General features: G+C 37.6%; 1 protein-coding gene and 2 non-coding genes across 3 annotated transcripts; 2 read left to right on the top strand and 1 right to left on the bottom strand.

Moving 5' to 3' along the window:
* Positions 1-64: 64 nt before the first annotated feature.
* Positions 65-16,347, bottom strand: LOC131944837 (putative N-acetylated-alpha-linked acidic dipeptidase). Its single transcript, XM_059305687.1, has 21 exons — positions 16,220-16,347; positions 13,635-13,705; positions 8,573-8,749; positions 7,933-7,995; positions 6,965-7,121; positions 6,616-6,747; positions 6,162-6,287; positions 5,794-5,983; positions 5,517-5,607; positions 5,216-5,308; positions 5,020-5,105; positions 4,770-4,889; positions 4,314-4,396; positions 4,009-4,140; positions 3,668-3,744; positions 3,392-3,485; positions 2,610-2,740; positions 2,198-2,322; positions 1,833-1,920; positions 1,444-1,536; positions 65-1,166 (listed from the first exon to the last, which is right to left on the bottom strand). Exons 2-21 carry the CDS (start codon positions 13,643-13,645, stop codon positions 980-982), a joined length of 2,256 nt encoding a protein of 751 aa, XP_059161670.1. The 5' UTR covers positions 13,646-13,705; positions 16,220-16,347; the 3' UTR covers positions 65-979.
* Positions 10,107-10,178, top strand: Trnaw-cca (transfer RNA tryptophan (anticodon CCA)). The gene has a single exon. It is a non-coding gene; the product is annotated as a tRNA-Trp (tRNA).
* On the top strand, positions 10,437-10,508 carry Trnaw-cca (transfer RNA tryptophan (anticodon CCA)). Its single transcript has one exon. It is a non-coding gene; the product is annotated as a tRNA-Trp (tRNA).
* Positions 16,348-27,499: the final 11,152 nt, after the last annotated feature.

Raw genomic sequence — 27,499 nt, 5'->3', positions numbered from 1 at the left:
TTAACAATGTTTAGATATTTAAATTAATTTACATAACAAATATACATTGGAATGTGTGATGATAGCTTTCTCAACTACATTTATGTAGAATTATTTACAACAACATAGAATAAAATACTTTACAAAGAAATGTACTACTTTAAATGTAAGGATAATGGTATAGAATTATAAAATAAATGTTTAATTGTTTATCCATTCTCAAAAGAAGAGTCAGTAATTATACTGATATGATAAAAATAATGTTTTTATTTAATTATGTGATTCATAATGCTATCAGTGTAAGTAGTAAATGCTTTTCTTGAAATTTTTAAATTGCATATTAGTATCAGAACAATAACACATCACAATTATTCAAGTCAATGAAACATCATTCTATACAGTTACAAATGGAAAAATATATAAAGTACATTAATTTTCAGACAGAGACAAAACAAAAATGAGATCCAGCAGAAATTTAAAAAATGTAGTATCATCATTATTAAAACTATTTCTGTGTTGGATTAGTACAATTTTTATCTCCCGTGCTATTAGTTATGTATCTTAACATTTTGGTGTATTTTAAAATTAAGCTTTTGTTAGAGCAAATGTCTGATAAATTGTTCTCCAAAATTAAGTCAAGTGGTTTTTAAAATTCTACCTCCTGATAACGAGGATGCAAACATTTTGTCACTTATTTTATTACTCTAACGTTATTAAAGCTTAATATAATTTAAAAGGTTAATCAAAACAAAAATAATGTTTTTCACATTCAGTAATAACACAGTAAACAATTGGCATTATTATATAGTTTATGATTTATGAAGTTTTAAATTTATAAATGAACAATGTTAATATTTGGAAAGTACATTTTATAATTTGTTTTAAAATATATACACACATTTAGGCTTATTTTATTTAATGGTAACTTTTAACACTCTGAGACTTGCCTCATAAATAAATAAAATTTAATTTTTAAAAAGTACAGCAAAACCTAATCCCTTCATAAAGTCAAGTCCCATGTTAATGTTTGAACTGCAGACTGTATGTAAAAGGTTGCTAGAAAAACTTGCTGTTTCAGTTGATTCCACTCATCTTCTCCTTTTTCTATTGTGTACATTGTTTCTACAATCCCAGGAAAAAAAGAATCCTTGTAGAAATTAAGATGACTTGGACCAAAGATGATATTTCTGAAAATATTTTTCTTTTAATATTACCAAATTATAAGGAAAATATCCAGTATAAAATTATAATGCAGTGTTAAATTATTTTAGCAGGGAGGAAGAAAATTATGTGTTGAACTTGACAAATTCTAAATAAGCAGTAAAATATAACTATTGCATTTTGACGTTAAATTTAAAATAATACAAAAACAATTTTAGGATTTCTGTTCTATTTAAGCAAATATTAATTGTCTGTTTTAAACAAAAATTGTCAGTGCTCACCAGCAGGTATTTATAAACTCACCTAGAGCTGGACCCGGCTGGAAGAGATCCAGTGTAAATAAAGGCTCTCTCTAGCTGCATGATTTGGTCATTGTACATTCTAAGTTTGTAGGGTCTAAAGAAATATAACAAGCTTTGTAGGACTCCAAACAAATACAACATAATTTGTGTGACTCAACCAAATATAGCTTATGCTCTCTAGACAGATATAGCTTATCCTCTCTAGACAGAAATAGCTTATGCTCTCCAGACAGAACAAATATAACACCAGTACCATCAGAAGAAATGTAAAATACAAGTACATTACACAGGTAATTCCAAAATGTAGGATAGAAAGTGTTTTCTCTCAATTATATTTTCAATTATAATTTCAAAACAATAAAACAAACAATTAAAAAAAAACAATAATACTGTTTATCCAAATCTTTCTCAGCTGCTAACTGGCTCTCAAACTCTTCTGTTGCTTTTGTGAAGTTATTCACAGCTGATAGCAGTGCATCTGAAACATTTTTCATAATAGTTTATTTTATCAAACAATAGAAGCAATGACCAGAGTGATTTGAGTGTATGTTCTGTGTTTTCATCTGTGTTTTTGTTTGCTCATATCTTATTCCATAAGGACATTATCAAACGCAAGATTAAACATAGGGCAAGGAGCAGTGAATGAGGATTTTGTTTACACTGTAATTGCTTTGCTAAAAGAGTTGAAAGACATTAAGATGCTTTGTGTTGTTTGCATGCAATAGGTTAGTAGCTAAAATGAATAGCAAACATACCCAAGTTAACTTGGTTCTTTTTCCAGAGCTCTTCATACTTTGACATTAAATCGGTGAGAAAGTTTTTTAATGCTGATGAAAATCTGGACACGTTGAAAGGCAGCAGCTGTGCATTAGCGATGTTGCTAAAAATATGATTAAGATTCATTTTTTTTTAAACTGAATTATTAGACTTGTAGAATTTTGTGTATTACAGTCTAATCTGGACAAAACATCTTTTATTTCAACCACTACAAAATGTTTATTTTTCAACAAATAAATATTTTGCCCACTATTATTTTTCTTTGACATAATTGGTTGAAGCTTAAAATATTTTGTGTAATACAAGTTGTTTTTTTATTTATGTTTAAAAAAAAAAACAACCCGGAACCTACATGTTAAATTTAGTATTGTAGATAATGTAGCCACTTACTTTGCTAAAGTTGTCCAGAACTGAGTTATGGCTTTGGCATATTTAAATTCAGGGTCATGGTAATGTTCATATGAGAAGTAATTATCATAGGATGAATGATGCAAGGGATAATTTGACATTGGGTATGTCTCCTGAAAATATAGAAATTGTATTATAAGTGGGTTTTTTTTTAAAATTAGCATACATATTTTTAATTTATCACAAATGCACTGGGTCTAGACAATAAATGAACACCCCCACCCAGTTAATTACCTCCCTTTACAATACGTACTAAACCTATCCCAATACATCTCCATATTTAGTTCTGTATCTCTATAACCCTAGCATTATTCATATTCCTAAACCTACCCCTAACCCATGCTTCACTTATCCCTATCCTAATCTTGATCTCTAAATGACTGAGGGGTAGTTGACAGAGGGTAATGTCCTACTGCAGTCTTTTGGACAGGTGGGGGTTATAATAGTTATATATAAGTATTATAAGTGGCTAATTGCAACTAGGGGTAATTAAAAGGGGTGGTATGACTTGGGGGAATTTGACGAAGTGTCTTTCTCCAATCTGATCATGTTTGTTAAATAAAATGTGTATTGTATAAAATACTAGTTAAAATAACTTAAAAGCCTACATTTCTGCAAAAAAATTAATTAAATTAAATAATCTAAAAGTCAGTAATTAATTTATGATTTTTTAAAAGCACAGTTTTGAACACAGTATAGATAGTTCTTGTCTACATAAGTGAATTATCAAAGACCAGAATATAATCTATCACAAAAGTCCCTACCTCATTAAATGTGAAATGAAAGTCAGCACAAGAAACCCCCACTTGTTGATAAAATGCAGCATAAGAACTTCCCCCACCTAAAGAATAACTCAACCTGTAAACATATTTCATTGACAAAAAAATGATAAATTATAACAAATTTCAAGCTAATTCTCCATTAACCATTTATATCATACAGCTAGTATTGCAGATACAAAAACTCTAAGACCAACCATAACCCCAGCAAATACAAATGTAAAGCAAAATGTATTTATGTATTTAAAAAAAAAATCTCACCTTGGTTCCAGATTTTTGTCTGACTTTGCTAACCATAAATCATACAATGTTTTAAACTCTTTTTCTGGGCTTGGGATCTAAGAAATAAATTTTAAACCTATTTCAGGATATGTAAAAATAAAGGAGGAGAAAAAAAAATACAACAATACTATTCATAAATTTTAAAGTTTAGATAGAATTACTATGTTTATCTTTATAATGCAGTGTGCAATATTTTTCATAATGTGTCCTTTCATTAAAGGAAATCTATAAGTTTTCCTATGAACAGACAATACAACCTGTCACTGAAAGTTGGTCTAAAAGATTTTGGCAGCTTAAACAAATCTCAGCTTTACATTTACCTGTTTAGCTGCAGCATACAAGGCATCTTGAAGTAAAGGACTTGTTGCAACTTGCATGGTGAAAGTCCCTAGGGCAGCTGTTTCCACATTTAGATAAGCCACAACTCTTGCACCAACTATCTTTAAATTACTCTGTAGCAATTAACATTGGTAAAGATATATCTTTAAGTACAGCGTATATTATATAGATATTTCTAACTATCTTTACAACAGTAAATCATTTTCTTATTTACTGGTAATAAACTTAAAAGCATAACATAACAGCCACTTCAACAAGTTTATTCTCCACAAGGCTTTATTCTTACCTCTATCCATTCTGTGGAACCAATGAGACCAAATTCTTCAGCATCCCAACTACAAAACACAAGCGTTCGTCTTGGCCTATAGCCTACATAAAAAAAGATAATTGATTTGCAAACTAGTTTATTTTGTATATTTTTTTTATACAAGTAGTTATTTTTTAAAATAAGTTAAACTTTCAATATTGAAAAAAAAAAACTGTTTTTTTAAAATGACTATGTAATTTTATTGACTTAGTAAACAAAGGCAATATGATTTTAAACTTTTATGAAATTTTGTGCATTTTCTATAACTATTTCTACTGTTTCTTTGTTTTTTATTTGCTATATTTTAGAATAATAGGCAAATCTTGGCCAGGACATAAATCAATTAAAATACATTTATAAACAACTTTTAGAACCATGTTATTTTTCTGTTAAATAACCAAGCTTTGTACATTTAAAATGTTTACTTTTTACTACCTTTCTTTAGCAGCTGTCCAAATATATTAACAGCTTGAGACAAAGCAGCATTACCAGACTGTGGGTCTGCTGCCCCATACATCCATGAATCATGGTGGTTCCCAAGTAAAACATACCTATCTTTTGTTGAAAGTAAAATAAAAATGTAGGCCTAATATATGCAATATGTTACTGTTGATTCATATTATAAATACCAGCAATGGCATCAGTTTTATACTGAAAATTTTCATAGCTTGTTTTAATTTACTACCTGGTTCCTCTCTGCCTTGAATGACTCCAATGACATTTTGAACTTGCTTTGTTTCCAAATAATTGTTAACTGTCATTTTTAATTCCCTAGGGAAAAAGCAAAACTAATATTATCCATCAAATAATGAGTGGTCTTTTACAAATAAAGAAAACTGATCTAATAGCACAACTGTCATTACATAATGTATTTGACTTACAGCTCAGTGTTGTTTTCATACCCTGGACCAACTTTGTAGTCAATGGGTAACGTCCCCTTCCAGCTAGTAGGGGCAGCATGTCCACTTAAATTACTAGGGAAAAAGTTTAATTACTAATATAGTTGTGTAATAAATTTTCATTAAAAAATTGGACTATTTCCAAAGAATCACAGGATATAATTACAAGTAATTTATCATATCTAATACATTTGTGTGATTTAATTACAAAAAATATGTTTGCAATTGTATAAGGGATTTGTATTGCAAGAAATAAACATCTAAGAAATGCATGATGTCTTACCCCAATATGTGCATAGCATCTCCATAACTTATAGGCTGACAAGGTATTCTTGGTAAAATATCTTTTGACCTATTTTTGTAAAATCCATAATCTGCACACACACAAAAAAAAAGACAACTTAATTTTTGAAGAGACCCATGTATGTATAAAAATTAAATATTGAAGAAAATGTTAGATATAGGCCTGTAAATATTTGATAGAATCAATTAACTTTTTTTTTTTTAAATTGTTAAATAATGTTTAGTAAATTTTACTGTAGAATAAAACAATGACTAACCAGTTGATGGGTAGCCTGGTGTCATTGGGTCCCCTGTCCCCATATAAACAGTTCCCCTTGTGATGCCAGTGCTGGGTAACCACCAAGAATCAGGGTATGGCTTAACTGATTTATTTTTTGCTTGGTTCACATCAGCAGGGTCAGAGTATAGTATGATCCCACTCGCGTTGTAATTTTCTGCATTCAGCACCTGTGAATGATATAGACAAAAATAATCACTTGCAGTGCTAAGTCTTAAAGGGATATATTTTAGTTTGCATTTTATTTTATTTTAAAAAGTCAGTACATTTTTTATTTGTAGATTCTGATATTTTCTTCAAAATTTAAATAATAGGAAAGAACTAAGTCTTTAACTAATGTAAATATACCTTGTTGCCTGCAAATATTTTCCCATATCTTGCTATGAAAATTTGTCCTGTAATGTTCAGGCTCAAATTCTTCACTAGGTACTCTAGATCTTCTACTCTCCCATAGTTCACATAGACTGCATCTCCCTAAATTAAAAAAAAAAAACATTGTCATTTCACAAAATTGTGTTCATTGTGTTTTATACCATCAATTATTTCAGGATTTGAATTCTTGTGTATTAGGTCTTTGTTTTCTTCTAAAGCAATCTACAGCAAACTAAATACCAAACACATCATGAGAGGTTTGTAGTCTACAGCAATGATATGTGAGCATTTAAAAAATCAACTTCTTTCATGGTTTACTAAGCCATGTTGTTAAAAAAACACTACACCAATTAGTTACATTTTATTAAAGCTCGTATTTGTTTCTATGAGGTAAAAAATTGTAACGGAACCAATTGACTTATTTACTCACAGAGACTATGCCTGATGGACAATAAGCATTGTAGCTCAAGGTGCTGCTGTTTCTTTCATCTGATTGCAATTTGGGTTCAAAGGCAGAAGATGTAAATAAGATTGTCCCAGAAGTTTTGTTTAAGATTTCAACCTTAGAGCAATAAAATCAGAATAATTTAGGCTACATCTATACTATATATCTATAAAATGAAATAAAGGCACATCCATTATTTTTTATATTAAAACACTTCAATAATTACTGTAAATATTAACACGAATACTTTGAATACAACATTTTAAAAACTCCAGCTACCAAAATAAATAAACGTTTTAAAAATCTGTGAGTTAGTGTGCAAGTGTGTAGCCACCTTATTTGGTTCTGTAAGGTTTGCAAAGGATAGCAGCACATTGTAACTGAAAGTGTGTATTTTATCCACTCCACTGTCTGACCACATGGACTTGAGTTTGTCTGCCAACTCATTATTTCCTTCATTACCTGATGTACGAACTTGTGAAGTGAAATTCCTTGAAAAATAGTTATTAAAGATTACTTATTATTTTAAATAGAAATTAGACTGTCTAGTCTAGTCTATACATTAATTATTGTATTAATTATAGTATTGTTTTATCAAAATATCATATCAAACTAAAGTATTAAATATTAGTATTACTAAAATATAGAAGTTATATTTATGATTCACTAACTTACGTTATGGTACTTTTTATAATTATAATTGAAGTTTCTATTTATTAGACAAGACTTACTAAAATCATTAGATATAGGCCTATATATATATATATATATATATATATATATATATATATATATATATATATATATATATATATATATAGTATTATATAGGCCTATATCAATTAGAATTATAAATATAAACGAATGGATTATAATTACAAGTTACAATTATTATTAGAGACACTTATCCTAAGCACGACAAAGAGACACACCTCTAATTCTCTATTGATTTTTTTTTTTAAACTAGATCCATTACCTTAGCTATAGTATTTAAGTTAAGTAGTAAACTAAGTAGTTCTAATACATCTAGATAGGAAATCTCTAGACACTAGTAATAGTACAGATGGTCTACAGTTTTACATCTGCCTGAGCCTAAGGAAGTGACTAAATTAAGAAGTTCACTTCTTACATGTACATTACTTTCAGTACCAGTTGCTACTCATACATTCACATTAGATTATAGTTTAATTAGAATCTAGATCTAAAACTAGACGTATATTAGATTTACATAACATCTAGTATAGAATCTAATTTAGTGACTCTATCTATTTCATGACATTTATACATAATGATATGACGTACTTAAGTTTGTTCTTTAAGAAATTGACGTCAACATTCTCAATTATAAACTGTGCAGGGTCCAATCTGAAATGAATATTTTGTGCTATATTATTTAATCAGTATAATTTTAGCTCAATGTAGCTTTTAGTTACGCTAATGGAGGTTATATCGTAATGGAATTAATTAATATATATTTAAATTATTCTAAATGCAGGGTAAATACTAATAGGCTACAACTTTACTACTTTTTTTTAAAAGGACCGCAACCTAGATAAAGGGCAGTAACTGCTACGAGCAGATTAAGAAAATACAGTAAACTAAATTGAATAAGGTAACGTTAGAAGGCAAATTATTTTAATTCCATAATTGAGATAAGTGCTATAATTATATTACAATTATGGATATCAATATCGTCTGCGTGACAAAGTAAATGGGCTAATAATATTTTAAAAGTGTGTATTGATCCCATGCCTTTCGGCTTAAAAATTTGTTTCGATTTAGAAATGTTTGATTGCTGTTAATAGCGGTTTGCATATTGCGTCATATTAGCTTTTTATACTATAGGGTTAGTTCAGACAAAAAAAATTCAGGAACAGCATTAAAAATAATTTTTTTTTAAAAAATTCAACAAGAAATAATTTTTAAAAGATGGAGCAACTACTTTTTGGGTGGAGGCGCTGGTATCGGCTGCTCTGTCTCATGACTGAAGAAACCAATCAGAATTCCCACCAGGAAGAAGAGTGCCCCAATGACAGCGGCCCCAACAACAAAACGCTTGCTTCCCCTTTTTCTCTTCACTAGAAGCTCATCGGCATTCATCGATTCTATAGAGTCAAACCTGTGGATAATAACAAATTGTTGTTTGAATACATTTCATCATATAGTCTGTAGGCCCTACATCGCGGCTATGAAGGCTTAGTCGTCATACACCCAATTGTTGACTTAACAGGCCCAAAATCTCACCAAGTGGCGTAGGAAGTGGGCGGTGTGTGTGTGTGTGGGGGGGGGGGGGGTGTTATAAAGGAAGGTTATTAGACCTCACTAAAACCACTCCCCAGAATCATGGCAAGGACACCCGTTAAAATTGTAGTTTTTGTAGTTTCACAAGAGCATTTTTTTAAATGAGCCTACTGAGGAATTAACCAGATCATACACTTATTTTTTTTTCAGATTATCACCAGCCTGCATCATACCCTTCCAATATGTGCCACGCTATGTACCGACAGCCCTTTTTGATACATATACATCGCCATCGCTAAAATATGACATCAGATGACCAATTTTCAGCAACATAAAAATGTCATTGTACTTGAACAAGTTGACCCTGACATTTGACCTTAAGATGCTACCGAGCCCTTACAATCTCTGCTAAACTAGATCCAGAAGAGTTAGTGCCATGAGTTCTCATTTCATCATCACACAACAAGAGACATAATTCTGGTGGTGAACGCTCGCACTTTATAGTTTGACGTCTACTTCGAGGATTTGTATGATTTAATATGATCGCAAGTTACGTAACTTGTCTGTGACAGTAGGAAATGATGTAACAGGTTATGTAACGAGGTTGCCATTGATAAAATATTTCGTAAAAACTTAGGTGTTTGATTTGTGACTTGTGTTTCTTTGATTTGTGACTTGTGTTTCGTTTGATTTGTGACCTGTGTTTCTAAGTTATGTCATGTGTAATACTGTCAACTGTTTACATTAGCCTATATTGGTTTGACCAAAAGCCTGTATCAGAGCATATACAGCTCTGTATCATATCATTTACAGCGCTATATCAGAGCATATAGGCCTACATCGGTGTATCTCATCATAAAGGACTACAGCCCTGTACCACATTATATCTAGGTCTACAGTGCTGTATAATTTACACCACTGTATAATAGGCTAAACTCTAGCCTACTGACACATGAGTTTAGAATGACCAGATACTAGATACATTTGTCTCTGAAGACAACGCAAGAATATTACATTTTTAATTTAACTATTTAACAAAATTTGAGCTACAATATTTTCTACAGGTAGATGGAAAGAGAGAATGACACTGACAGACAGAAAAACTAAAGGACAGGCAGACAAACAGACAGAAATTTTGAACTAAACACAAACGTATTAATTAAAATAAAGGCCTACATACATTGATGTATCAAAATGATAATATAGATAGCGTCTTGGTACATTGTGGAACAGTTGGCTCTGTGGCGCAACGGTAGCGCGTCTGACTCCAGATCAGAAGGTTGCGTGTTCAAATCACGTCAGGGTCAGTGTTATTTTAAATCCGATGTCAGACGTGTACTTTCAATTTATGGATTTTACTACTTATTGTTTTTTATTTATTTTTCTTACAGTTCATCTGTTTGTTTCTTGTCAACTTGTTTTTATTAGGCTAAGCCAGGCCTAATACGCGTAAATTAAGATTATATTAACAATACAGTAGACCTAACCAAAGAAATTACCACTCGCCCCTCTATAAAATTATTGTATTACTATTGTGTAAACATTTCTTCTGTTAGAGATCAGTTGGCTCTGTGGCGCAACGGTAGCGCGTCTGACTCCAGATCAGAAGGTTGCGTGTTCAAATCACGTCAGGGTCAGAGTATCTTTTTAAAATAAAATGCCTTATTTATAGTTAATGTTGTTATAAATAAAGTCTATCGTTACTGATGTTGAAACAAAGCTTTCGTAATTTTTAGCAAACTGTTTAAAATCATTTTTTTTAATTAGCATCTTGGCATTGTGTGATGAAAAACGACCTGGTGGTTACAATAGTCTTTAATAAACGACTTCTGCAAACGGATACATTACGGCATTATTATTATATTAGCCACCGGTGCCCATCATTGTACTAGGCACCGGTGAACATTTCTGTATCAGTGGTCATCTCTAGTCCCGCACCTAATGGCCTTCCGTCCGCGCTATGAAAGACAATGATCTCATTGAACTTTGACGTTTGTTTTTTATGCGATTAGGCCCTGATACTCGCCACTTAATCCCCCTCCTCTTCATCTTCAAAGTCTCTTCCAGACATCTCTTCAGGGGGCTTTGCCACGCCCCCAACCCCCCGGAAAAAAAGTCTACCCCCCCCCCACGGAACGAAATATATTTTATATAGAAAACATATACTTATACCAGTGTCCGCCCCCCCCCCCCCCCGGAGAGAAAAGTCTACCCCCCCCCCCCCCCCACGGAACGAAATATATTTTATATAGAAAACATATACTTATACTTATACCAGTGTCCGCCCCCCCCCCCCCCCCGGAGAGAAAAGTCTGGAATAAACACTGTTCATCTCCTAATCAGGTTTCACATGTATTCAACGCAGTAGGGATGATAAATACAACAATTTCATCAAATCATTTTTAAAACACATCAGGGATGATAAATACAACAATTTCATCAAATCATTTTTAAAACACATCAGGGATGATAAATACAACAATTTCATCAAGTCATTTTTAAAACACGGTAGGGATAATAAATATAACAATTTCATCAAATCATTTTTAAAACACGGTAGGGATAATACATAGATCAATTTCATCAAATCATTATTAAAACACATCAGGGATAATAAATATAACAATTTCATCAAATCATTTTTAAAACACGGTAGGGATAATACATAGAACAATGTCAACAGTAAGGTAAAAATCCGGACTGCTTGCATTGAAAGGCTCAATCAATATGGTAATGATTCAATACAGCCGTTTCAGATGGGCTGTTTATTTACATCACGTCCGCGCATAATAATTTGTGTGAACAGTTTAGTGCGGAGAAGTCTTTGCTTACGTCATTTGTAAATTACTTTGCAAACGTTATAGAAAAATATGGCGCCATAGCCTAATAGAATGATGGATGATTGCGCATTGGAAATCCAAGCACAAAGTCTATGTCGTAAGTTGAGAGAAGTCAGATATTGCAAACGCTAATTATTCAAGTAATTACATGTTCTTTTTACTTTTACCTGATCATTCACACGATGTATGTCATTTTTCACCAGGGGCGGAGCACACTTAAATTTTCGCGAGGAGACCGACATTGGTTGAAAATATATTTCCAGTATACTTGAGATAGGGGGTGTAGCTGCCTGAAAGAAAGTCTAATTACCTACTCCCCTTTTCCATAGTTCAGTCTTTCTCAATCTTATATTACTTGCTTTAAACTTAAACCGTACGTTGTTATACAATTTCTTATTTTGCTGTCTTAATATAGGGAATAATTTCACTGAATAATAGTTTTCAGAACAGTTATAAAAAGAAAAAAACTATTATAACAAAACAACACAGGACGCTCTTGAAAGATTCAATTATCTGATTAAAGTTTTAAAAGAATAATATTTTTTCTTAGATTTTTTTTTCTCTTCTCAAACATGACGTTTTTTTCAAGTTGTCGCCCTTTAGCATAGTTAATGTGACTCATTCAATGATTTAATGCAGTTCTATTGATGTTGCACGTTTGAAGTTCAGGTTAAGCAGATAATGTTGTATAGATGATGTTGTAATGTTAATTTTGAACCATTAGTTTTGGACAATTACTCTATTACAGGTAACGTAACTACGTGACACAACCAATGTTTCACATTGTTTCAAATGTTTCAATCAAATGACACGGGTGGAGCAGGAGATTTTCCAAGGGAGGTCACTCTGATTTGGAGTTCTCAAAAGCAGTTACGTTATTACAAACAATTGGATTGTACCAAATATGATGATATGATAATTCACAAGATTTAATTAACTATGAAGATTATTTTATTTGCGTTTATTTTATATAATTTATTCAATCACACATTGCTGGCGGATTATTCCAAGACGAAGGTAACAGGACCATCCCCCCAATCTCTCTCTCCCCTCCCCCCACCCCTCCATTTTAGCCATGGTTTGGGCAGCCATATCAACTGATTTCTTCCCGTGAAGACTTACATGCAGAGGAGGGCGGGGGTACGAACCGCACCGGGTGACACCATTTACGGGGGTTACACAAAAGCAGAAAATTTCAATATCTACAGTTCAATTAATGGTCAATTAAAGTTAAATAGTCTTTTAATACCGAAATGACAAAGAGGTGGAGAGGGGGGGGGGGGGCACGGTGACGTAAACCTGCTAAATATATCAACTGACTATATATAAACATTGTTACTATTATCTGTTCACAGTTTATCACTCCTTAGGGGGGGGGGGGAGGCTGTAACAAACTGCAAATTTTACAGGGAAAAAGGTTTTGTATAACTATTACGTTAATAATTTACTACGAAAACGATACTTTTTTTTCACTTGAATTAATAAGCGGAATAATATAATGTGTGCACTAATTGACGCAATTAGGCAAAATTGGAGAGGGGGGCGGGATGGCAATAATTGCATCTTTCACAGACAATGTACTGACCAGAATCAAATACACCGGAAAACACATCCAGAAAAAACAATATAAAATACACATGCACATGCTGATACACAAACATAACATGTATATATGACATATATATATATATATATATATATATATATATATATATATATATATATATATATATATATATATATATATATATATATATATATATATATATATATATATATATATAAGCCTATTTAGGCACCGATATGTATATACTTTTTTTATGAGGACACCATGAGGTGCCACATCGGGTGACACCCGAGCTAGCGACGACACAGTTTGGTAAAGACTCACCACATGCATTTGAATACATTCTCATCACTCACCCCCTCATCATCTTGAATCTTCCGTCGCTGACAGCATCAGTCTATTCAAGTCGAGTTTGCCTCAATGTTTTCTGAGGAAAAAAAGTTAAATGAATGAGTCGTGATAAGTAAAAACCATGTTATCATGCATAACATCTACCATACATCAGTTATTTTAAAGATGTTTTTTTTTCTAAAGTGGTTTATCTTTCTCCAAACCTTAATCTTTGACACAAGCAATTCACGAACACTGCGACACCCCTGTTAGAACTCTTTGCATATTTTTATTTATTTAAGAAGTGTGGCTATTTATGTTGATGCACTGGACGGACTTCCAGTCTAGCCACCCATAAACACGTCAATTAATGACCTACACCACACCACTAATTACACCACGCCAGGCATAGAAATATTATCTGTAAGAACACGGAGGTACGGGTAACTGTCAAGTAAACATGTCTAAGTACGTCTGTCAAGTACCCATGTCTGGGTACGGTTAACTGTCAAGTACCCATATCTAAATACGGCTAACTGTCGAATAAACATGGCTACGTACGTCTGTCAAGTACCCATGTCTAAATACGGCTAACTGTCAAGTACCCATGCAGAGGCGTAGCGACCCTTCCCGGCGCCCGGGGACAAACTATTCGATTTGCACCCCCCCCCCTCAAGATTTCGATTTGCATCCCCCCTCAAACTTTCGATTTGCACCCCCCTCAAACTTTCGATTTGCACCCCCCTCAACCTTTCAATTTACTTTTCCAACCCACTTTGGCGTCCCCTAAGGTCGGCGCCCGGGGACATATGTCCCCCCCGTCCCCCCCCCCCTCGCTACGCTACTGTACCCATGTCCAGGTAAGGCTAACTGTCAAGTACCTATGTCCTTTAAGGCTAACTGTCAAGTACCCATGTCTAGGTACGGTCAACTGTCAAGTACCCATGAGTAGGTACGGCTAACCATCAAGTATCCATGTCTAGGTACGGCTAACTGTCAAGTACCCATGTCTAGGTAAGGCTGTCAAGAAACATGTCTAGGTACGGCTAATGGTCAAGTACCTATGTCCAGGTACGGCTAACTGTCAAGTACCCATGTCTACATACGGCTAACTGTCAAGTACCCATGTCTAGGTACGGCTAACTGTCAAGTACCCATGTCTACATACGGCTAACTGTCAAGTACCCATGTCTAGGTATGACTAATATTCAAGTACTAATGTACGTCTAACCGTCATGTACGTAAGTCTCTTAGGAAAACACGCGATGATCTCTAACATACACCCAGTTCAAGAAAGGCTGTCTTGTCTTAACCTCAGCCTATCATTGATCCCACAGATGACTGTCAGATAACAAAAGGTGGGAGAAACAGATCTAAAGACTATAACTCAGTGACATTGCCGTGTGGGTTGTGTTACTGGAAACAAAAGCAGAATACAACTAAATGTATATAACACAAGAACGGTAATCCTATTATGTAAAGACCGACAACTCTGACAGCCCGAAGACATAAAGAATTTAATTGGCAGGGAGAAAAGCTTATGTAAACTCGAACCTACGTTATAACCTCAGAAAAATCAATTTCTGTGTTGTCAACTTTTGAGGAAAAAATAGAAGGCACAGTTGACAAGGACAATAAATGTGTAAGCAGAGAAACAGAAGTCTAACAACACAGGTTGCCCAGTAGTGTTCGGGCGAGAGAGGGCGGCTTATAAGAAAATCGAATCTACTATATAATGTATAAGCTTTGTTCAACCACGTGCATGCGTCACTGAACATGTGCCTACTTAACTTTAAGACGTGGTTAAGTTAAAGCCTAGCTAATGAAATAATGCATTGTGTCTTGCGGTCGTGGCCTAATTAGTTTTACCTACGGGTTAATTGGCGTAGGTTGGGGCGTGTCCAGATCTCAAAATGTGTACTACATATTGCGAGACGGCCAAGGAACTATACCAACATTACACCACACGAGACCGTAGAAAATATCTTGCTCAAGTTGCCCCCCCCCCCCCCGAGTAAGTCAGTGTTGCTCACCCCCACCCCTCGTAAGTCAGACTTTCTCCTACTACCCTCAGCTAGTCAGTCTTGACCCCTTCCCCCTTTCCCCATCCTGGCAACGAGAATCTTCTCCTAACCTTGTAGTCAGCCTTGTCTCCCCCGCCCTCCAATCCATCTTGGCAACCAGAATCTTGCCCCCCCCCTCCTCCACTTTAAATTCTTACATGCTTTGTTACACCCTTCATCACCCTAGATGGACTTGCTCCCCCACCCACCCCTTTAAAGATTAAATGGCGCCAAATCGGAGTCTTCTAGCTCTAATATAAATTTAAAATGTGTCCACGTGAACATGTTTAACGTTATGGTCACGATAACTTAAAACATTGCAATGTTTGAGCCGACACTGAGACACTGACACTTCCTACTGTTGAGGCCACACAATCAAACGGATGATCAAGGCACTAACCAGTGACCACAGAAACACCAGACTTAAGAGACTTGACCTCCTTCTGACACAGCTGTAAATGTACAGTAATGATGAGAGCACTTTATTTAAACAATAATTTGAAGGCCCAATCAAATAGGACATGCTTTAAAATATTAAAATGATTTACTTTTGAAATTCGAAGGATCCACCCGAAACCTACTACACCACTTGTAAATGGGGAAAATTTAATATTTTAACACGGCTCTAGTGTATCCAGAAAGCTCTAAAATAACGTAGCTACACAGAAACATGTTCCTTAAATGACTATAGTCACTATAATGACGCAGATAATTTAGCTACGCGGGTTACCATTGTGTTTTTTTTAAAAACTAGAACATCGTTCCACAATTTAATTAAGTCACACACGCATGTACGCACGCCCAGGTATAGCACAGGTACAATGCAACTTACACGATCACATTACTTATCCTTTTACCTGATATCACCTGAAAGCACATACAACTATCTACTTTGGTTTAGAAGAGAAAAAAATATTCAAAAACTGTTAAAATTCCCAACAGCAATGTCGTTGAATATATTTTCGTAATCCTCCGGATATCTCAAAAACAATTTCAACAATTCAGGTAGTGGCTGGGAAAGGAAAATAATAGCGAGTGACGCACGAACTAGTGCCAGAAGAACTTCCTATGGCGGGTAACTATGAGAGGATTTATCTACGAACCAGGCACCATGAGTGTAGACAAAGTTCCAGTAAAATAAAATGGTGAATCTGTGAAACTAAAGTCACTGTCTGACCTTCTCGTCGCATAGATTTATGTTATAAATGAAATTTTTTTTTCATCGATACCTCGCTTCTGTTTTCTGAAACGTAAATCACGTTTAAGATTGGAGGTGGGTGTGAGGGGTGGGGGAGGGGCGAGAGTGGAGCTCTCAGACCCGCGTGAGTTTCCGCTCCTGGCACAGCTTGCAGTCATCGATCGTGCATGCTTGTCTCGTCATTTGGTGGACGGTGCCGGCGATAGAGAACCGTTTGCCTGGTGGTGTTGGAGACTAGAGGTAAGCGACACGTCGATTGCTGGGAGCATCAGAGAATCAGAACCTACGTGGTGGGGTGGGGAAGGGGAGGGGGGATTGGCGTAAAGGTGGTAAATATATGTGTGGGTATCAGAGAATCAGAACCTATGTGGTGGGGAGGGGGGGGGGGGAGGGGGGGGGGAGAGGCGTAAAAGTGGTAAATATATGTGTGGGTATCAGAGAATCAGAACCTACGTGGTGGGGTGGGGAGGGGGGTGTAAAGGTGGTAAATATATGTGTGGGTATCAGAGAATCAGAACCTACGTGGTGGGGTGGGGAGGGGGGTGTAAAGGTGGTAAATATATGTGTGGGTATCAGAGAATCAGAACCTACGTGGTGGGGTGGGGAGGGGGGGGAGAGGTGTAAAGGTGGTAAATATATGTGTGGGTATTAGAGAATCAGAACCTACGTGGTGGGGTGGGGAGGGGGGAGATGCGTAAAGGTGGTAAATATATGTGTGGGTATCAGAGAATCAGAACCTACGTGGTGGGGTGGGGAGGGGGGAGATGCGTAAAGGTGGTAAATATATGTGTGGGTATCAGAGAATCAGAACCTACGTGGTGGGTGGGGAGGGGGGAGAGGTGTAAAGGTGGTAAATATATGTGTGGGTATCAGAGAATCAGAACCTACGTGGGGGGGGGGGGGGGTTGGGGGGGGGAGAGAGAGGCGTAAAGGTGGTAAATATATTAGTGGGTATCAGAGAATCAGAACCTACGTGGTGGGTGGGGAGGGGGGAGAGGTGTAAAGGTGGTAAATATATGTGTGGGTATCAGAGAATCAGAACCTACGTGGTGGGGTGGGGAGGGGGGTGTAAAGGTGGTAAATATATGTGTGGGTATCAGAGAATCAGAACCTACGTGGTGGGGTGGGGAGGGGGGAGAGGCGTAAAGGTGGTAAATATATGTGTGGGTATCAGAGAATCAGAACCTACGTGGTGGGTGGTAGGTGGGAGAGGCGTAAAGGTGGTAAATATATGTGTGGGTATCAGAGAATAAGAACCTACGTGGTGGGGTGGGGAGGGGGGGGAGAGGTGTAAAGGTGGTAAATATATGTGTGGGTATCGGAGAATCAGAACCTACGTGGTGGGGTGGGGTGGGGAGGGGGGAGAGGTGTAAAGTCGGTAAATATATGTGTGGGTATCAGAGAATCAGAACCTACGTGGGGGAGGGGGGTTGGGGGGGGGGAGAGAGAGAGGCGTAAAGGTGGTAAATATATGTGTGGGTATCAGAGAATCAGAACCTACGTGGTGGGGTGGGGAGGGGGGAGAGGTGTAAAGGTGGTAAATATATGTGTGGGTATCAGAGAATCAGAACCTACGTGGTGGGGTGGGGAGGGGGTGTAAAGGTGGTAAATATATGTGTGGGTATCAGAGAATCAGAACCTACGTGGGGGAGGGGGTGGGGGGGGGAGAGAGAGGCGTAAAGGTGGTAAATATATGTGTGGGTATCAGAGAATCAGAACCTACGTGGTGGGGTGGGGAAGGGGGAGAGGTGTAAAGGTGGTAAATATATGTGTGGGTATCAGAGAATCAGAACCTACGTGGTGGGGTGGGGAGGGGGGAGAGGCGTAAAGGTGGTAAATATATGTGTGGGTATCAGAGAATCAGAACCTACGTGGTGGGGTGGGGAAGGGGGAGAGGTGTAAAGGTGGTAAATATATGTGTGGGTATCGGAGAATCAGAACCTACGTGGTGGGGTGGGGTGGGGAGGGGGGAGAGGTGTAAAGTTGGTAAATATATGTGTGGGTATCAGAGAATCAGAACCTACGTGGGGGAGGGGGGTTGGGGGGGGGGGGAGAGAGAGAGGCGTAAAGGTGGTAAATATATGTGTGGGTATCAGAGAATCAGAACCTACGTGGTGGGTGGGGAGGGGGGAGAGGTGTAAAGGTGGTAAATATATGTGTGGGTATCAGAGAATCAGAACCTACGTGGTGGGGTGGGGAGGGGGTGTAAAGGTGGTAAATATATGTGTGGGTATCAGAGAATCAGAACCTACGTGGTGGGTGGGGAGGGGGGGGAGAGAGAGGCGTAAAGGTGGTAAATATATGTGTGGGTATCAGAGAATCAGAACCTACGTGGTGGGGTGGGGAAGGGGGAGAGGTGTAAAGGTGGTAAATATATGTGTGGGTATCAGAGAATCAGAACCTACGTGGTGGGGTGGGGAGGGGGGAGAGGCGTAAAGGTGGTAAATATATGTGTGGGTATCAGAGAATCAGAACCTACGTGGTGGGGTGGGGAAGGGGGAGAGGTGTAAAGGTGGTAAATATATGTGTGGGTATCAGATAATCAGAACCTACGTGGTGGGGTGGGGAGGGGGGTGTAAAGGTGGTAAATATATGTGTGGGTATCAGAGAATCAGAACCTACGTGGTGGGTGGTAGGGGGAGAGGCGTAAAGGTGGTAAATATATGTGTGGGTATCAGAGAATCAGAACCTACGTGGTGGGGTGGGGAGGGGGGAGAGGTGTAAAGGTGGTAAATATATGTGTGGGTATCAGAGAATCAGAACCTACGTGGTGGGGTGGGGAGGGGGGAGAGGCGTAAAGGTGGTAAATATATGTGTGGGTATCAGAGAATCAGAACCTACGTGGTGGGGTGGGGAGGGGGGAGAGGCGTAAAGGTGGTAAATATATGTGTGGGTATCAGAGAATCAGAACCTACGTGGTGGGGTGGGGAGGGGGGAGAGGCGTAAAGGTGGTAAATATATGTGTGGGTATCAGAGAATGGGGAGGGGGGGATGTTGTAAATATATGTGTGGGTATCAGAGAATGGGGAGGGGGGGGGGATGTTGTAAATATATGTGTGGGTATCAGAGAATCAGAACCTACGTGGTGGGGTGGGGAGGGGGGAGAGGCGTAAAGGTGGTAAATATATGTGTGGGTATCAGAGAATCAAAACCTACGTGGTAGGGTGGTGTGGAGGGGGGGGGGAGAGGTGGTAAATATATGTGTGGGTATCAGAAAATGGGGAGGGGGACGTAAAGGTGATAAAATGTGTGTGTGAGTATCCGATTATCAGAACCTACGTGATGCTGGTGGGGAGGCTTATAACATATAATATAGCACAGTGCTACATATAACTGTAAATATCACAATCAAAACATGTGTTGTGGAAGTGGTCGATAAATGTACTAAATATAATGATAGTGTAAGAGAATTAGAACCTACGAGGGAAGGGGGTAGAGAGACTTAACTTTGGTAAATATAACTGTATCAGATAATCAGAGCCAGTATGGGTGGAGGGGTGGCAGAAGACTTAGGGATGCGCAATGTAACTGGGAGTATCAAAGAATCAGAACGTATTGATGCTGTTGTTTTCCTAGAATTGAGGTAAGAAAATGAAACGGATAATCAGAAAGTTCATTAATAGACAATAGATAGAAAATAATAATTTTGTAACATGGATTATAAAAAGTATACCATGTTTTTTTTTTAAATGTTGGTGATTTTCATGAACTGGATGGGGTATAGAGAATTCTAACATATTTGAATCCAGTAACGGTAACTGATGGTGTGAGAATGAAAGCCGTACTTCTATCAATTCTCCTTACCCACTAGAAACTGGAATTTAAGGTGGGATATCAACAGTTAAATAAAGGAATCCGTTTTTTATCCTCATGATCGTGATCTTTACAGTCACGTCAGAGCGGATGGATCACGTCATTAGAGGGGGATCACTTGTCTACAAGCAGACGGTGAGGTTTGTAGGACCTGGGGAAGACAATCAATACCACGAGACAAAGATTGTAGCGTAGCAACAGAAGAAGCGCGTGGGATTATTGCTTTAAAGACATGCAAGTTCTTAAAACGGAATTGAGATGGTCAGATCAATGACACGCCCTTGGCCTATGGTTATTCACTTTGATCGAACTTGGACATTTGAAAAAGAAAACTCTCCTAATAACAAAAACATTTTTGAATTCATTCTCCATTTTGGATTTGGTCAGATACTTAAGGGCTTGAATTTTAAATAGTCTAATAAAAAATATTTCAATGTAATCTAAAGCCTAAATCTAACTCTTCACATCTAACTCTTCACATCTAACTCTCCAAACTCTCCACATCTTGCTCTGTATATAAATCTACACACCTCAATCTTCAAATATCTTCCAACATCTTTTTCTCAATATCTATCTCTCCACATCTATCACTCCACATTTATCTCTCCACATCTATCTCTCCACATCTATCTCTCCATATCTATCTCTCCACATCTAACTCTCCACATCTTACTCTCCACATCTCTCTCCAAATATATCTCTCCACATCTATCTCTCCATATATATCTCTCCACATCTATCTCTCCACATCTATCTCTCCACATCTATCTCTCCACATCTATCTCTCCACATCTATCTCTCTAAATCTATCTCTCCACATCTATCTCTCTAAATCTATCTCTCCATATCTATCTCTCCATATATATCTCTCAACATCTATCTCTCCACATCTATCTCTCCACATCTATCTCTCCACATCTGTCTCTCCACATCTATCTCTCCACATCTATCTCTCGAAATCTCTCTCCATATTCATCTCTCAATATCTATCTCTCCACATCTATCTCTCTAAATCTATATCTCTAAATCTATCTCTCCACATCTATCTCTCCACATCTATCTCTCCACATCTATCTCTCTAAATCTCTCTCCATGTTCATCTCTCAATATCTATCTCTCCACATCTATCTCTCTAAATCTATATCTCTAAATCTATCTCTCCACATCTATCTCTCCACATCTATCTCTCCATATCTATCTCTCCACATCTAACTCTCCACATCTACCTCTCCACATCTATCTCTCCACATCTATCTCTCTAAATCTATCTCTCCACATCTATCTCTCCATATCTATCTCTCCACATCTAACTCTCCACATCTTACTCTCCACATCTCTCTCCAAATATGCCTCTCCACATCTATCTCTCCACATCTACCTCTCCACATCTATCTCTCCACATCTACCTCTCCACATCTATCTCTCCACATCTAACTCTCCACATCTCTCTCCAAATATGCCTCTCCACATCTATCTCTCCACATCTACCTCTCCACATCTATCTCTCCACATCTACCTCTCCATATCTATCTCTCCACATCTATCTCTCCACATCTAACTCTCCACATCTAACTCTCCACATCTTACTCTCCACATCTCTCTCCAAATATATCTCTCCACATCTATCTCTCCACATCTACCTCTCCACATCTATCTCTCCACATCTACCTCTCCACATCTATCTCTCCATATCTATCTCTCCACATCTACCTCTCCACATCTATCTCTCTAAATCTATCTCTCCACATCTATCTCTCCATATCTATCTCTCCACATCTAACTCTCCACATCTTACTCTCCACATCTCTCTCCAAATATGCCTCTCCACATCTATCTCTCCACATCTACCTCTCCACATCTATCTCTCCACATCTACCTCTCCACATCTATCTCTCCACATCTATCTCTCCACATCTAACTCTCCACATCTAACTCTCCACATCTTACTCTCCACATCTCTCTCCAAATATATATCTCCACATCTATCTCTCCACATCTACCTCTCCACATCTATCTCTCCACATCTACCTCTCCACATCTACCTCTCCACATCTATCTCTCCACATCTACCTCTCCACATCTATCTCTCCACATCTACCTCTCCATATCTATCTCTCCACATCTACCTCTCCACATCTATCTCTCCACATCTATCTCTCTAAATCTATCTCTCCATATCTATCTCTCCACATCTACCTCTCCACATCTATCTCTCCACATCTATCTCTCCACATCTTACTCTCCACATCTATCTCTCCACATCTATCTCTCCACATCTATCTCTCCACATCTATCTCTCCACATCTATCTCTCAACATCTATCTCTCCACACCTATCTCTCCACATCTATCTCTCCACATCTATCTCTCCATATCTATCTCTCCACATCTAACTCTCCACATCTTACTCTCCACATCTCTCTCCAAATATATATCTCCATATCTATCTCTCCACATCTACCTCTCCACATCTATCTCTCCACATCTATCTCTCTAAATCTATCTCTCCATATCTATCTCTCCACATCTACCTCTCCACATCTATCTCTCCACATCTATCTCTCTAAATCTATCTCTCCACATCTATCTCTCCAAATCTATCTCTCCACATTTAACTCTTCCCATAACAAACTGAAAAGATTGAACTCATGTGTTATGATCTCCACCGTATCAAGCACTTGAGGCTTCTCGTCTGTTTCCATCTTGGTCACGTGTCAAGTTTTGTCTATACAACCTTTCTTTGTGTCTAGACTCCTCATAGCGAGATAAATACCATAGATCCTCATTCGCGTTTTATTTTCTAATGCATCTTTTAGGCTGAACACTTGATTCCAAAATATCACGTACTTAATTGCCCAGGACATTACCCCTTGTCAGTTACACCCTCCACCCATCCTCGTGTCATATACAGAGTTTCTTCCAGGCATCTCTTACGGGGAAGGGGGGGGGTGCGCTCCGACCCCCCCCCCCCGAAGAAAATCTACCTCTCCCCCCCCCGCACGAGATGGAATTTTGTAAACATACCTTTTACTAGTGTCCGCCCTCCCTCCCCCCCCCGAAAATATTAAGTGCCCCCACCCGTAGAAAAAAGTCTGGAAGACCCCCGCACGAGATGGAATTTTGTAAACATACCTTTTACTAGTGTCCGCCCTCCCCCCCCCCCCCCCGAAAATATTAAGTGCCCCACCCGTAGAAAAAAGTCTGGAAGAAACACTGGTCATATACCCCTCTATTCCTAAATCTCTCTCCCCCTCCGCCCACTCGAGTAGGACACTTACACGCTCGTCGATTACAATGGACACTAAACAATCCTAACAGTTAACGTAAGGCAATGTACAGGGTTAAAGTCAAGACAAGGGTCTGGGCTAGAATTTGTCAATTTTCTACATGACATAAGTTTATTACAATTAGTTGTTTTTATTCAGTTTTGACATCTAAGAGGGTAGTATACATTATGATGTATTTTGTTTATTTTTCGTCCATTATAGTTATAATATAGGATTCTGGTTATCTCACGATGCTGGTAAAATGTACCAGTGTTTTCTCAAGGGGAGGTAATTACCATGGGATGTGTTCGAAAGGGGGGAGGGACTGACAGTAGATAATTGATCGGGGGAGGGGACTATTGACTTTGCGTGGGTAATCTCCAATGATCGGTACGTAATATTGTCTTTTAGCCTCACTGACATTTCTCGACTACTCACAGCTTACAAGTTAATTGTCATGTGATACTGTCATACAGACGGGGGACATACGTTATAACAGCTAGTGTCTCTTTCAGACTTTTTTCTCCGGGGGGGGGGGGGGTTGCTGTTAAATTTGGGGGTGGGGGGCAGGGTGGAACTAAATTTTCCGAGGAAGCGGACGCTGGTAAAAGTAGGCCTATAAAGCATCTAACCTTACCCCCCCCCCCTCCCCAACACCCTTGCCTACGTCAGTGAACTACTCCCCTTCTCTCGCTAACATTGTCTCATGCGCTTCTCTGCGTGTCTTTTTTTTCCCAAGAAACATACGCCATATTTATACATTCTAGTCTGAGAATCAGTGCTTCTTCCAGACTTTTTTCTCCGGGGGGTGGGGGGGGGCACTTGAAATTTTCGAGGGGGGGGGGGGAGGCGGACAAAAGTATGTCCGGGGGACGGACACTGTTAAAAAGTATATATTTTCAATATAAATTCCTTTTCGTTCGGTGGACGGTAGACTTATTTCGGGGGGGGGGGGGGGGGGGGAGAGAAACACTGCTGAGAATAGTTTGATAAACAACGAATGCCCTGTTTACTTTTAAAATAAGCTTGGTTAATAACGAATGTATTCAGTACTTAGGACTATACCGGCAGGTTGAGAGAGGTCATCATGAATGGGCGACCCACGAGCTCTCAACCTGACGCCCAGGTAAGGCACGCGCCCCTAGAGGAGACTGGTGGAGCTTCAAGTTATTAGACAAAACACGAGGAGACTTGACTACAAGAGTAGTCTAACTTGAAAAACTAAAGATATAGAGTTTACTTTATTTAGTGTGTGCTCAACAATGCGAAACCAGGAGTTCGATGTTTCTTTTAAGTTTAAGTAACTCAACCTAATAAATAGCATGGTTTAGTTGCTCTTAAAGTAAGTTCAACCAAAACAATAATACATATGTCCGAATCACGTGATGCAACGATACAACGCTTGGTATAGCTAATACCATGTTGATTCTATTATATTATTTAAAAAGCGCGCGTAACACGATACCAGAGAACTGCTAGCTATTTATTAATCTTGATATCATAGCAACGCATTCAACAGCTTTGTCTAGCAGGAATTGTTTTTATGTAAATCAATATTTGCTTGACTCATTAATTATCACGCAATGACCGAGACAGAAGATATTTTTAACACAACGTTGTTGGCAACCAACAGCTAGGCTAAATATATCCAATCAAAGCACAACCTGTCGAGTTGAAGTCCACGTTTAAATCAGTAATACTAACTTATTTATAATGCGACTCAACGTAAATATTTTTATGTTGCTATTTTGATCAGAACTTCTGTTTCTAAAATTGAACAGCTTTGTTTTATCCTCAACTTAGATCGCTGGGAAGGACGAGAGGGTCACCCAATCCAGTTGGTTTTTTTTTTCATCGTGTCTTTTATCTGACAGTTTCCGTGCTGATAATGGCGAAACGTGCTCAGTTAATGTGATTAGGACAGGGGAAGGGGAGGGAGCTTCGGTAGATCGATAAACTGAAATCCATACAAGTCAGCTACCATTGTACAAGAGCAAACACCTTTTAATTGTGGCCTTTGTCTAGAACCATACGTCGTTGGAATCGATTTTTTTTTCGTTTTATCGTCAGGTATTTTGTAAATGTAAAAATTCTTCCGTAATAAAAATCAAAGTGTCAGATGGAAGTGTTTAATGTTAGCTTAGGCTAATCCATAAATAATTGATCAAGAACTTGCCGTGATATACAGCACATCTTACTGGAATTTTAGAACGAGGAACAGGCTGGATGAGTAATACAACGATGCAGGGGCGGAACTACAGTGCCGCCAGACCCCGCAATGCGGGGGGGGGGGGGGGGGGGGGCCACGCCATCTAGGGGCCCATCACCGACCATAATAAATTCTTTATAGTTAAAAAAAAATAATTTTCTTGCATTTTTGACTTGACGGTAAAAGCTTTTGTAAATAACAAACAGATCTACTACAGTAGTGTTGTTATACAGTAACTAACACATGATGTTGCGTTAAAAAACTATGCCTGAGCTGTAGTGTGAAAGATAGGCGAACGTTCAGAACACTTCCATGACTTTTTCCCTTTTTTAAGTAGTTAAATAGGAGTGCTCATAAGCTCCTTTTAATATATTTGTACTAAACAAAAGAAAAAGCAATTACTTTTCTTAGTTATTATTTTTTTTAAATACATACTAAAGAATGACGTAGCATAAATTGGAAATATATTTAAAACAAATAGTATAAATACAAAAAAAAAGATAAAAATAAACATAACACGAGAAACCATTACACACACAAAGCTTTCATGTTTTATATTCTTTTGACCGGCTAAGTACTGTGGGTAGGCAGGATTACAGCGAACATTAAATAAACTAGTTCTAAATATAAAGATGAAATACAAAACAGACTAACGCATTTACACACATAACATGTTGTTATTTGTTTAATTTTAAAAAAAAAACATTTTTTTTTCAAAACCCGATCGGGCAAGAAATGAGTATTCAATGTTAATACCCATTTCATATATATATATATATATATATATATATATATATATATATATATATATATATATATATATATATATAAAGGAGGGGGCCCCAGAATACTTATTTTGCGGGGTGGCCCTTTTTTTCTAGTTCCGCCCCTGCAACGATGCTGCCTTACTGATTTATTACCACGGGAATACACAAGGGATTTCAGTATGATATAGAAGACAGGGAATACACAAGGGATTTCAGTACGATATAGAAGACAGGGAATACACAAGTGATTTCAGTATGATATAGAACAAACGGAATTCACAAGGAATTTCAGTACGATATAGAAGACAGGGGCGGAACTACAGTGCCGCCAGACCCCGCAATGCGGGGGGGCCCACGACGTTTAGGGGCCCAATTCCGACCAAAAAAAACAATGAATTATCTTTTCATAAATAATGTTTTTCGTGCACCTTGATAGTGGTTTTGTAAAAAAACAAACAGGTCTACTATAGCAGTGATTGTTCTACAGTAACTAACACACACTGTTGCGTAGAAAAATATAAAATCTACAAGAGCTCTACTTTGAAAGATAGGCAAACGTTCAGACTACTTCCATGA

The sequence above is a fragment of the Physella acuta genome, unplaced genomic scaffold, assembly GCF_028476545.2.
Source record: "Physella acuta isolate Inbredline_101_S28 unplaced genomic scaffold, ASM2847654v3 ptg000511l, whole genome shotgun sequence".
Classification (NCBI taxonomy): Eukaryota; Metazoa; Mollusca; class Gastropoda; family Physidae; genus Physella; species Physella acuta.
This window is presented reverse-complemented; position numbering and strand designations above follow the sequence as displayed.